Below are 13,515 nucleotides of genomic sequence, written 5' to 3'. Positions count from 1 at the left end.
TCCCTGTGTAAACATCATTTTACTGTTTCAACCCCTAAATAAAAAATAGAAAAAGGAAAAATTGTGTGGAAAGCTGTCATTTCTCATCACTGAAGAGGGACAGTCTTGTTCATGCCCAGAAACCCTGCTACTCGGATATTCTCAGATCTCAGCTGTCAGATCACCATCCAAGCCATCCTTTGCAGTAAAGACTCTTAGAGTCTCATCCATGGTAAACGTCCACAGATGACACAAATAAATCTGTAGCTCAGTAGGAGACAGTTGTCCTTGAGCATGAAGATTCAAGGACGGTGCAAATGATCCTATACTGGCAGCAACCAACACACACACACACACACACACACACACACACACACACATACACACACACACGGAGAGAAAGACAGACAGACAGACAGACAGACTCAGAGAGACAGAGATACAGTGAGAGGGACAGAGAGAGAGAGAGACAGATAGAGTCATGAGGGAAAGACCATTAAACCCATAATCATTTTCAAACAGGCACATAGCAAATCTTTGTGGGGGTGGGTGTTTAATGTCATGGAAAACTCAACATAGACTGCAGAAAGCAAGGAATGCTTTCCACTTTCCCCCATATACTTAGTGGTGAAAATCTGAGTGGCTGAAGGTGCCATGCTTGAGCTCTGAAACCATGCACCTTCTGCATTCAAATCACAGTTTTTTTGCAGTACTAGAAGAAATATTCCTTCACGAGCACCCAAAACCTCACACTCACAATCCTGCACTGGGCAGGGAAGTCCAGGGCTCTCTAAGTGATGGCTCAAGTTCCACCTAGTAACAGGATGGCCTTGAATTGTGTTGTTTGGGTTTGTTTGGTTTTCTTTGTGTGTTTCTTTGTTCTCCCAGTCCTTGGCCTTGAACTCATTGCCTGACTGCTGTCTTTGGGCCTTCACAATTCCACAACTCTACCACTTGAGACACAATAGCACTTCCAGCCTTTTTCTCTGTATGTGCTACTGAGAAAGCAAATGAAGTCTTGGTGCAGGGACGGCAAGCACTGTTCCAAGTAGCCAACATCCCACGCTCTAAGAATTCTTTTTGAATGTGCTCTTCCAAACCTTGACTTCTTCCCCCATCTGATTGGCTTTGCATTTAGAACTGCCCAGGCATTTTCGTGGCCTTGGAGAGAGAAGGGCATCTAGGTGATTGCCTGAGGCACTGCCCTTAATTTGTGGGGTCAATTTCATTGCATGTGAGTCATGAAACTGGAAAACTATGTGTATAACACCTTCAAAAGCAAGTAATTTAAAAGGTTTCACATGTTTGACAGGCAGACAGACAGACAGACAGACAGACAGACAGACAGACAAGGTCATTTGGGGCAGAAGTTTGAGGTTGTCTTTCTTCAAATGGGCTATGAGGTTCCTGGAATTCTAGGGATGGCGTGATATCAGTGGGCCCTATCATGGTTGAACCATGTGGTGAGTTTGTAAACAAAACTAGGTGAGAAAACAAACTCTTCTTGGTAGAGTGTATGGTGAGAGAACAGAGAAGCCACTGGGTGAAAGTCAATTAATCTGCAAGGGAGAGTTTCTTGGGGTCACAAGTGTGACCAGAAAAGGGCCAGGGGTACAGACAGGTGAGGAAGAGTGAGATGGGGGTGTGGCTTAATGGCCCCGGAGCTACTGCAGGCCTGAGGAGACAGGGCGGGTCAGGCTCACAGGGTGTGTCCATCTCCATTGAAACTGGAGTCGGTCCAGACCAGTTCCCAGGGACTGAACTCACAGGGAGCCGGGCTTTGTAGATACCCAGCTCAGTATGGAAGAATTTGAGCACCCCCATTACCTGATGGGTGGGTGGGTGACCAACTCCAGGAGGACTGGGTGATTTTCCATGATTCCAAATGCAGCTGTTGAGCCACCTTGGCATCGTGGAAATTTGGAGTCTATCGCTGGTGTCTCTTACTGGATGCAAACATGAGGGTATGGCCGACATCAGGGGGCTACATCTGGATCTTTGACACTCCTACTGAATCTATGTCACCTAAGTAAAGAGTAAAGTCAATTCCCAGTGAGAGTGTGGACTGAGAAGTGTTTGGGAAATCGTACCAGGCTATCCACATTTCTAGAGGCTGTGCCCATTCACTTCTTCCTCTACTGATTAGGTTGTGTAGGAACCAGCATTTGTCTTCCACTAATAGACTCTCATCTCGAATAAACTCCTCGGAAAAAGTGGGAGATACTGTTGTGCCTCAAGAGGGAAAGCAGTAACCTTGGCTATCCAGAGCGAAGGTACACTTTCCAGATCCGACTGAAAGTTCAAGGACCAGCACAGAAAACAAAGGCTGGAAGACAGGGATACATGAAGTCATTGGGATGCTCTAAAGTTTGGCTGAAACAACTCTGCTGATCCTTTGCATGCTTAGAAAAAGGAAACATCCATGGGAATGTCTGGAGTGATGCAGGTGTCCCAGTGGGAAATGGATGTGTTGCAACGTGATTGACATTCCAAAGAGAAGGTGGAATGTTTGGGACACACCTTTAATCCCCGATCAGCTTTGGAGAAGAGAATAGTTGGAATTCACTGGGAGTGGCTATCCCACCAGGGTGTAATGGCTCAGAAATGCCACCCATTGCTCCTCTCTGATTGGTGGATATGCAATGGAGTGGAGGGGTTGGCTTAGGAAGATAGCAAAGTGCGCTCTAGAACAGAAGCTGAGTCCTGGAGCCTTCAGTCCATTCCCGAGCGGGCTTTGATTCAGACAGCCCTGCACAGCGGCTCCACAGCTCAGCCATCAGGATGAGCACCACGGCCCCGTGCTCCCTGCAACTTGTAGCCATGCAAAGTCTACTGAGCAACCAGTCCCTGGCCAGCTCTGCCCTGGAGGATTTGCCGAGGCTTTCCTTCCCCGAGTTCTTCATGGAGGCCTATGCCCAGGGACACACAGAGGTAGTGAAGGCCATGGTGAAGTGCTGGCCATTCCCCTGCCTCCCCTTGGGTGACCTGACAAGGCCACCAGACTTGGGAACCATGAAAGCTGTCTTGGACGGCCTGGAAATGCTACTTGCCACGAAGGAGCGCCCCAGTCACTGGCAATTGCAAGTTGTGGAACTACGGAAGGTGTACCCCAACATCTGGACACGGGGCTACCACTCCATGGCCCGCATCTCTCACCCAGTGCTTCTGAATGCCAGGCCGACAGGCAGCGGCCGTTCACAGAGCAGTGGAGAGCAGCCCTTGTGGATATTCATGGACCTGACCATCGACCGTTTCCAGAATGAATGGCAAGACTACCTGGTCCAGTGGGCCAGGAAGAGGAAACAACGTGTCCAGCTGTGCTCAAGGAAGCTGCAGATACTGACTGGCTCCGCCTCCACAATTCAGAAAGCTCTGCTCCTGCTGAGGCTCGACTCCATCCAGGAACTGGGCTTGAGTAAGTTCTCGCGTGGAGGAACCGTGAAAACTTTGGCTCCTTACCTGGGCTACATGAAGAACCTACAGCTCCTCAGCTTGTCCAGGATGAGTGCCAGCTGCTACACGCGCAGCCCCAAGGATTCCTGCAAATTCGCGGCACATCTGGGGCAGCTGCACCATCTCCAGGAGCTTCATCTGCATGACGTGCTCTTCTCTTCTGAAAACATGCCTGCCATCCTCAGAAGCCTGAAGCCACTCAAGACCTTCTCTTTGAGTTCGTGTCTGCTCAGAGAAGACAACCTAAGGTTTTTATCCCTGTGTTCTTGTACTAGCCAACTCAAGCACCTGCGCTTGAGGAGTTTGTTGATGCTCCACTTCAGTCCTGAGCCCCTGCAAGCCCTCCTGGAGAATGGCACCCACACCTTGGAGACCCTGGCCCTGGAGGACTGTGACATCACTGACTCCCAGCTCTCGGCTCTCCTGCCTACCCTGAGCCGTTGCTCTCTGCTCGGCTTCTTCAGTTTCTATGGAAACCGCCTCTCCGTGGCCAGCCTGCACAACCTGCTGAACCACACTGCCCAGCTCAGCCACTTGACTCGAGGGATCTATCCTGCCCCGCTGGAGAGCTACAGCGTTCTAGACTGGTGGCACCGACACATCCACGCTGACTCTTGGAGATTTGCCCAGGTGCGCACTGGCTTGTCACAGATGTTCAGAGAAATGGGGCCAAACCACAAGGTCCAGATCTGTACCCGTTTTGACCATCGCACAGACAGGGGCCAATTCTACAGCCTGGCACCTGATGGCTCCTGGGTGCTCACACAGGAGGCTCTTCCTGTCCTTTCACCTCTGCCTCTGTAGCAGCACAATCCACTTAGCAACAGTCTGGGGAACTCCAGCAACGAAAGTAAGGTCAGAAGTCAATGCTTCCGTGAACACCAGTGCTACTGTACAGTGTTGTTGAAAGGGAATGAGCCTCTGCTCTTGAAATTTTCACTTCAATGATGGCTTTGGAAGCCCAAGACTGTGTTTGGTGGTCGATGAGTCCTGTGCACTGTCCATCAGCATAGGGACAATTCAGCCTGGGAAGAACTGTTCCTACCTGACTGGAGGAAAACCTCCCACGCATGGACAATCCCTGTGTAAACATCATTTTACTGTTTCAACCCCTAAATAAAAAATAGAAAAAGGAAAAATTGTGTGGAAAGCTGTCATTTCTCATCACTGAAGAGGGACAGTCTTGTTCATGCCCAGAAACCCTGCTACTCGGATATTCTCAGATCTCAGCTGTCAGATCACCATCCAAGCCATCCTTTGCAGTAAAGACTCTTAGAGTCTCATCCATGGTAAACGTCCACAGATGACACAAATAAATCTGTAGCTCAGTAGGAGACAGTTGTCCTTGAGCATGAAGATTCAAGGACGGTGCAAATGATCCTATACTGGCAGGAACCAACACACACACACACACACACACACACACACACACACACACACACACACACACGGAGAGAAAGACAGACAGACAGACAGACAGACAGACAGACAGACTCAGGGAGACAGAGATACAGTGAGAGGGACAGAGAGAGAGAGAGACAGATAGAGTCATGAGGGAAAGACCATTAAACCCATGATCATTTTCAAACAGGCACATAGCAAATCTTTGTGGGGGTGGGTGTTTAATGTCATGGAAAACTCAACATAGACTGCAGAAAGCAAAGAATGCTTTCCACTTTCCCCCATATACTTAGTGGTGAAAATCTGAGTGGCTGAAGGTGCCATGCTTGAGCTCTGAAACCATGCACCTTCTGCATTCAAATCACAGTTCTTTTGCAGTACTAGAAGAAATATTCCTTCACGAGCACCCAAAACCTCACACTCAAAATCCTGCACTGGGCAGGGAAGTCCAGGGCTCTCTAAGTGATGGCTCAAGTTCCACCTAGTAACAAGATGGCCTTGAATTGTGTTGTTTGGGTTTGTTTGGTTTTCTTTGTGTGTTTCTTTGTTCTCCCAGTCCTTGGCCTTGAACTCATTGCCTGACTGCTGTCTTTGGGCCTTCACAATTCCACAACTCTACCACTTGAGACACAATAGCACTTCCAGCCTTTTTCTCTGTATGTGCTACTGAGAAAGCAAATGAAGTCTTGGTGCAGGGACGGCAAGCACTGTTCCAAGTAGCCAACATCCCACGCTCTAAGAATTCTTTTTGAATGTGCTCTTCCAAACCTTGACTTCTTCCCCCATCTGATTGGCTTTGCATTTAGAACTGCCCAGGCATTTTCGTGGCCTTGGAGAGAGAAGGGCATCTAGGTGATTGCCTGAGGCACTGCCCTTAATTTGTGGGGTCAATTTCATTGCATGTGAGTCATGAAACTGGAAAACTATGTGTATAACACCTTCAAAAGCAAGTAATTTAAAAGGTTTCACATGTTTGACAGGCAGACAGACAGACAGACAGACAGACAGACAGACAGACCGACAGACAAGGTCATTTGGGGCAGAAGTTTGAGGTTGTCTTTCTTCAAATGGGCTATGAGGTTCCTGGAATTCTAGGGATGGCGTGATATCAGTGGGCCCTATCATGGTTGAACCATGTGGTGAGTTTGTAAACAAAACTAGGTGAGAAAACAAACTCTTCTTGGTAGAGTGTATGGTGAGAGAACAGAGAAGCCACTGGGTGAAAGTCAATTAATCTGCAAGGGAGAGTTTCTTGGGGTCACAAGTGTGACCAGAAAAGGGCCAGGGGTACAGACAGGTGAGGAAGAGTGAGATGGGGGTGTGGCTTAATGGCCCCGGAGCTACTGCAGGCCTGAGGAGACAGGGCGGGTCAGGCTCACAGGGTGTGTCCATCTCCATTGAAACTGGAGTCGGTCCAGACCAGTTCCCAGGGACTGAACTCACAGGGAGCCGGGCTTTGTAGATACCCAGCTCAGTATGGAAGAATTTGAGCACCCCCATTACCTGATGGGTGGGTGGGTGACCAACTCCAGGAGGACTGGGTGATTTTCCATGATTCCAAATGCAGCTGTTGAGCCACCTTGGCATCGTGGAAATTTGGAGTCTATCGCTGGTGTCTCTTACTGGATGCAAACATGAGGGTATGGCCGACATCAGGGGGCTACATCTGGATCTTTGACACTCCTACTGAATCTATGTCACCTAAGTAAAGAGTAAAGTCAATTCCCAGTGAGAGTGTGGACTGAGAAGTGTTTGGGAAATCGTACCAGGCTATCCACATTTCTAGAGGCTGTGCCCATTCACTTCTTCCTCTACTGATTAGGTTGTGTAGGAACCAGCATTTGTCTTCCACTAATAGACTCTCATCTCGAATAAACTCCTCGGAAAAAGTGGGAGATACTGTTGTGCCTCAAGAGGGAAAGCAGTAACCTTGGCTATCCAGAGCGAAGGTACACTTTCCAGATCCGACTGAAAGTTCAAGGACCAGCACAGAAAACAAAGGCTGGAAGACAGGGATACATGAAGTCATTGGGATGCTCTAAAGTTTGGCTGAAACAACTCTGCTGATCCTTTGCATGCTTAGAAAAAGGAAACATCCATGGGAATGTCTGGAGTGATGCAGGTGTCCCAGTGGGAAATGGATGTGTTGCAACGTGATTGACATTCCAAAGAGAAGGTGGAATGTTTGGGACACACCTTTAATCCCCGATCAGCTTTGGAGAAGAGAATAGTTGGAATTCACTGGGAGTGGCTATCCCACCAGGGTGTAATGGCTCAGAAATGCCACCCATTGCTCCTCTCTGATTGGTGGATATGCAATGGAGTGGAGGGGTTGGCTTAGGAAGATAGCAAAGTGCGCTCTAGAACAGAAGCTGAGTCCTGGAGCCTTCAGTCCATTCCCGAGCGGGCTTTGATTCAGACAGCCCTGCACAGCGGCTCCACAGCTCAGCCATCAGGATGAGCACCACGGCCCCGTGCTCCCTGCAACTTGTAGCCATGCAAAGTCTACTGAGCAACCAGTCCCTGGCCATCTCTGCCCTGGAGGATTTGCCGAGGCTTTCCTTCCCCGAGTTCTTCATGGAGGCCTATGCCCAGGGACACACAGAGGTAGTGAAGGCCATGGTGAAGTGCTGGCCATTCCCCTGCCTCCCCTTGGGTGACCTGACAAGGCCACCAGACCTGGGAACCATGAAAGCTGTCTTGGACGGCCTGGAAATGCTACTTGCCACGAAGGAGCGCCCCAGTCACTGGCAATTGCAAGTTGTGGAACTACGGAAGGTGTACCCCAACATCTGGACACGGGGCTACCACTCCATGGCCCGCATCTCTCACCCAGGGCTTCTGAATGCCAGGCCGACAGGCAGCGGCCGTTCACAGAGCAGTGGAGAGCAGCCCTTGTGGATATTCATGGACCTGACCATCGACCGTTTCCAGAATGAATGGCAAGACTACCTGGTCCAGTGGGCCAGGAAGAGGAAACAACGTGTCCAGCTGTGCTCAAGGAAGCTGCAGATACTGACTGGCTCCGCCTCCACAATTCAGAAAGCTCTGCTTCTGCTGAGGCTCGACTCCATCCAGGAACTGGGCTTGAGTAAGTTCTCGCGTGGAGGAACCGTGAAAACTTTGGCTCCTTACCTGGGCTACATGAAGAACCTACAGCTCCTCAGCTTGTCCAGGATGAGTGCCAGCTGCTACACGCGCAGCCCCAAGGATTCCTGCAAATTCGCGGCACATCTGGGGCAGCTGCACCATCTCCAGGAGCTTCATCTGCATGACGTGCTCTTCTCTTCTGAAAACATGCCTGCCATCCTCAGAAGCCTGAAGCCACTCAAGACCTTCTCTTTGAGTTCGTGTCTGCTCACAGAAGACAACCTAAGGTTTTTATCCCTGTGTTCTTGTACTAGCCAACTCAAGCACCTGCGCTTGAGGAGTTTGTTGATGCTCCACTTCAGTCCTGAGCCCCTGCAAGCCCTCCTGGAGAATGGCACCCACACCTTGGAGACCCTGGCCCTGGAGGACTGTGACATCACTGACTCCCAGCTCTCGGCTCTCCTGCCTACCCTGAGCCGTTGCTCTCTGCTCGGCTTCTTCAGTTTCTATGGAAACCGCCTCTCCGTGGCCAGCCTGCACAACCTGCTGAACCACACTGCCTGGCTCAGCCACTTGACTCGAGGGATCTATCCTGCCCCGCTGGAGAGCTACAGCGTTCTAGACTGGTGGCACCGACACATCCACGCTGACTCTTGGAGATTTGCCCAGGTGCGCACTGGCTTGTCACAGATGTTCAGAGAAATGGGGCCAAACCACAAGGTCCAGATCTGTACCCGTTTTGACCATCGCACAGACAGGGGCCAATTCTACAGCCTGGCACCTGATGGCTCCTGGGTGCTCACACAGGAGGCTCTTCCTGTCCTTTCACCTCTGCCTCTGTAGCAGCACAATCCACTTAGCAACAGTCTGGGGAACTCCAGCAACGAAAGTAAGGTCAGAAGTCAATGCTTCCGTGAACACCAGTGCTACTGTACAGTGTTGTTGAAAGGGAATGAGCCTCTGCTCTTGAAATTTTCACTTCAATGATGGCTTTGGAAGCCCAAGACTGTGTTTGGTGGTCGATGAGTCCTGTGCACTGTCCATCAGCATAGGGACAATTCAGCCTGGGAAGAACTGTTCCTACCTGACTGGAGGAAAACCTCCCACGCATGGACAATCCCTGTGTAAACATCATTTTACTGTTTCAACCCCTAAATAAAAAATAGAAAAAGGAAAAATTGTGTGGAAAGCTGTCATTTCTCATCACTGAAGAGGGCCGGTCTTGTTCATGCCCGGAAACCCTGCTACTCGGATATTCTCAGATCTCAGCTGTCAGATCACCATCCAAGCCATCCTTTGCAGTAAAGACTCTTAGAGTCTCATCCATGGTAAATGTCCACAGATGACACAAATAAATCTGTAGCTCAGTAGGAGACAGTTGTCCTTGAGCATGAAGATTCAAGGACGGTGCAAATGATCCTATACTGGCAGGAACCAACACACACACACACACACACACACACACACACACACACACACACACACACACACACGGAGAGAAAGACAGACAGACAGACAGACAGACAGACAGACAGACAGACAGACTCAGGGAGACAGAGATACAGTGAGAGGGACAGAGAGAGAGAGAGACAGATAGAGTCATGAGGGAAAGACCATTAAACCCATGATCATTTTCAAACAGGCACATAGCAAATCTTTGTGGGGGTGGGTGTTTAATGTCATGGAAAACTCAACATAGACTGCAGAAAGCAAAGAATGCTTTCCACTTTCCCCCATATACTTAGTGGTGAAAATCTGAGTGGCTGAAGGTGCCATGCTTGAGCTCTGAAACCATGCACCTTCTGCATTCAAATCACAGTTCTTTTGCAGTACTAGAAGAAATATTCCTTCACGAGCACCCAAAACCTCACACTCAAAATCCTGCACTGGGCAGGGAAGTCCAGGGCTCTCTAAGTGATGGCTCAAGTTCCACCTAGTAACAGGATGGCCTTGAATTGTGTTGTTTGGGTTTGTTTGGTTTTCTTTGTGTGTTTCTTTGTTCTCCCAGTCCTTGGCCTTGAACTCATTGCCTGACTGCTGTCTTTGGGCCTTCACAATTCCACAACTCTACCACTTGAGACACAATAGCACTTCCAGCCTTTTTCTCTGTATGTGCTACTGAGAAAGCAAATGAAGTCTTGGTGCAGGGACGGCAAGCACTGTTCCAAGTAGCCAACATCCCACGCTCTAAGAATTCTTTTTGAATGCGCTCTTCCAAACCTTGACTTCTTCCCCCATCTGATTGGCTTTGCATTTAGAACTGCCCAGGCATTTTCGTGGCCTTGGAGAGAGAAGGGCATCTAGGTGATTGCCTGAGGCACTGCCCTTAATTTGTGGGGTCAATTTCATTGCATGTGAGTCATGAAACTGGAAAACTATGTGTATAACACCTTCAAAAGCAAGTAATTTAAAAGGTTTCACATGTTTGACAGGCAGACAGACAGACAGACAGACAGACAGACAGACAGACAGACAGACAAGGTCATTTGGGGCAGAAGTTTGAGGTTGTCTTTCTTCAAATGGGCTATGAGGTTCCTGGAATTCTAGGGATGGCGTGATATCAGTGGGCCCTATCATGGTTGAACCATGTGGTGAGTTTGTAAACAAAACTAGGTGAGAAAACAAACTCTTCTTGGTAGAGTGTATGGTGAGAGAACAGAGAAGCCACTGGGTGAAAGTCAATTAATCTGCAAGGGAGAGTTTCTTGGGGTCACAAGTGTGACCAGAAAAGGGCCAGGGGTACAGACAGGTGAGGAAGAGTGAGATGGGGGGGTGGCTTAATGGCCCCGGAGCTACTGCAGGCCTGAGGAGACAGGGCGGGTCAGGCTCACAGGGTGTGTCCATCTCCATTGAAACTGGAGTCGGTCCAGACCAGTTCCCAGGGACTGAACTCACAGGGAGCCGGGCTTTGTAGATACCCAGCTCAGTATGGAAGAATTTGAGCACCCCCATTACCTGATGGGTGGGTGGGTGACCAACTCCAGGAGGACTGGGTGATTTTCCATGATTCCAAATGCAGCTGTTGAGCCACCTTGGCATCGTGGAAATTTGGAGTCTATCGCTGGTGTCTCTTACTGGATGCAAACATGAGGGTATGGCCGACATCAGGGGGCTACATCTGGATCTTTGACACTCCTACTGAATCTATGTCACCTAAGTAAAGAGTAAAGTCAATTCCCAGTGAGAGTGTGGACTGAGAAGTGTTTGGGAAATCGTACCAGGCTATCCACATTTCTAGAGGCTGTGCCCATTCACTTCTTCCTCTACTGATTAGGTTGTGTAGGAACCAGCATTTGTCTTCCACTAATAGACTCTCATCTCGAATAAACTCCTCGGAAAAAGTCAGAGATACTGTTGTGCCTCAAGAGGGAAAGCAGTAACCTTGGCTATCCAGAGCGAAGGTACACTTTCCAGATCCGACTGAAAGTTCAAGGACCAGCACAGAAAACAAAGGCTGGAAGACAGGGATACATGAAGTCATTGGGATGCTCTAAAGTTTGGCTGAAACAACTCTGCTGATCCTTTGCATGCTTAGAAAAAGGAAACATCCATGGGAATGTCTGGAGTGATGCAGGTGTCCCAGTGGGAAATGGATGTGTTGCAACGTGATTGACATTCCAAAGAGAAGGTGGAATGTTTGGGACACACCTTTAATCCCCGATCAGCTTTGGAGAAGAGAATAGTTGGAATTCACTGGGAGTGGCTATCCCACCAGGGTGTAATGGCTCAGAAATGCCACCCATTGCTCCTCTCTGATTGGTGGATATGCAATGGAGTGGAGGGGTTGGCTTAGGAAGATAGCAAAGTGCGCTCTAGAACAGAAGCTGAGTCCTGGAGCCTTCAGTCCATTCCCGAGCGGGCTTTGATTCAGACAGCCCTGCACAGCGGCTCCACAGCTCAGCCATCAGGATGAGCACCACGGCCCCGTGCTCCCTGCAACTTGTAGCCATGCAAAGTCTACTGAGCAACCAGTCCCTGGCCATCTCTGCCCTGGAGGATTTGCCGAGGCTTTCCTTCCCCGAGTTCTTCATGGAGGCCTATGCCCAGGGACACACAGAGGTAGTGAAGGCCATGGTGAAGTGCTGGCCATTCCCCTGCCTCCCCTTGGGTGACCTGACAAGGCCACCAGACCTGGGAACCATGAAAGCTGTCTTGGACGGCCTGGAAATGCTACTTGCCACGAAGGAGCGCCCCAGTCACTGGCAATTGCAAGTTGTGGAACTACGGAAGGTGTACCCCAACATCTGGACACGGGGCTACCACTCCATGGCCCGCATCTCTCACCCAGGGCTTCTGAATGCCAGGCCGACAGGCAGCGGCCGTTCACAGAGCAGTGGAGAGCAGCCCTTGTGGATATTCATGGACCTGACCATCGACCGTTTCCAGAATGAATGGCAAGACTACCTGGTCCAGTGGGCCAGGAAGAGGAAACAACGTGTCCAGCTGTGCTCAAGGAAGCTGCAGATACTGACTGGCTCCGCCTCCACAATTCAGAAAGCTCTGCTTCTGCTGAGGCTCGACTCCATCCAGGAACTGGGCTTGAGTAAGTTCTCGCGTGGAGGAACCGTGAAAACTTTGGCTCCTTACCTGGGCTACATGAAGAACCTACAGCTCCTCAGCTTGTCCAGGATGAGTGCCAGCTGCTACACGCGCAGCCCCAAGGATTCCTGCAAATTCGCGGCACATCTGGGGCAGCTGCACCATCTCCAGGAGCTTCATCTGCATGACGTGCTCTTCTCTTCTGAAAACATGCCTGCCATCCTCAGAAGCCTGAAGCCACTCAAGACCTTCTCTTTGAGTTCGTGTCTGCTCACAGAAGACAACCTAAGGTTTTTATCCCTGTGTTCTTGTACTAGCCAACTCAAGCACCTGCGCTTGAGGAGTTTGTTGATGCTCCACTTCAGTCCTGAGCCCCTGCAAGCCCTCCTGGAGAATGGCACCCACACCTTGGAGACCCTGGCCCTGGAGGACTGTGACATCACTGACTCCCAGCTCTCGGCTCTCCTGCCTACCCTGAGCCGTTGCTCTCTGCTCGGCTTCTTCAGTTTCTATGGAAACCGCCTCTCCGTGGCCAGCCTGCACAACCTGCTGAACCACACTGCCCGGCTCAGCCACTTGACTCGAGGGATCTATCCTGCCCCGCTGGAGAGCTACAGCGTTCTAGACTGGTGGCACCGACACATCCACGCTGACTCTTGGAGATTTGCCCAGGTGCGCACTGGCTTGTCACAGATGTTCAGAGAAATGGGGCCAAACCACAAGGTCCAGATCTGTACCCGTTTTGACCATCGCACAGACAGGGGCCAATTCTACAGCCTGGCACCTGATGGCTCCTGGGTGCTCACACAGGAGGCTCTTCCTGTCCTTTCACCTCTGCCTCTGTAGCAGCACAATCCACTTAGCAACAGTCTGGGGAACTCCAGCAACGAAAGTAAGGTCAGAAGTCAATGCTTCCGTGAACACCAGTGCTACTGTACAGTGTTGTTGAAAGGGAATGAGCCTCTGCTCTTGAAATTTTCACTTCAATGATGGCTTTGGAAGCCCAAGAGTGTGTTTGGTGGTCGATGAGTCCTGTGCACTGTCCATCAGCAT

At 50.1% G+C, this 13,515-nt stretch overlaps 1 protein-coding gene and 2 pseudogenes across 1 annotated transcript; all 3 read left to right on the top strand.

The window, feature by feature from the left end:
* The first annotated feature begins 2,760 nt into the window (after positions 1-2,760).
* Positions 2,761-4,236, top strand: LOC150042530 (PRAME family member 12-like). Its single transcript, XM_090324464.1, has one exon. It carries the CDS (start codon positions 2,761-2,763, stop codon positions 4,234-4,236), a length of 1,476 nt encoding a protein of 491 aa, XP_090180590.1.
* Positions 4,237-7,290: 3,054 nt separating this feature from the next.
* LOC150042529 (PRAME family member 12 pseudogene) lies at positions 7,291-8,766 on the top strand (annotated as a pseudogene).
* A 3,066-nt stretch (positions 8,767-11,832) lies between these two features.
* LOC150042528 (PRAME family member 12 pseudogene) lies at positions 11,833-13,308 on the top strand (annotated as a pseudogene).
* The last annotated feature ends 207 nt before the right edge of the window (positions 13,309-13,515 follow it).

This window comes from Megascapheus bottae, chromosome 35, assembly GCF_031878675.1.
Source record: "Megascapheus bottae isolate mThoBot1 chromosome 35, mThoBot2.hap1, whole genome shotgun sequence".
NCBI classification, from domain to species: domain Eukaryota; kingdom Metazoa; phylum Chordata; class Mammalia; order Rodentia; family Geomyidae; genus Megascapheus; species Megascapheus bottae.
This window is presented reverse-complemented; position numbering and strand designations above follow the sequence as displayed.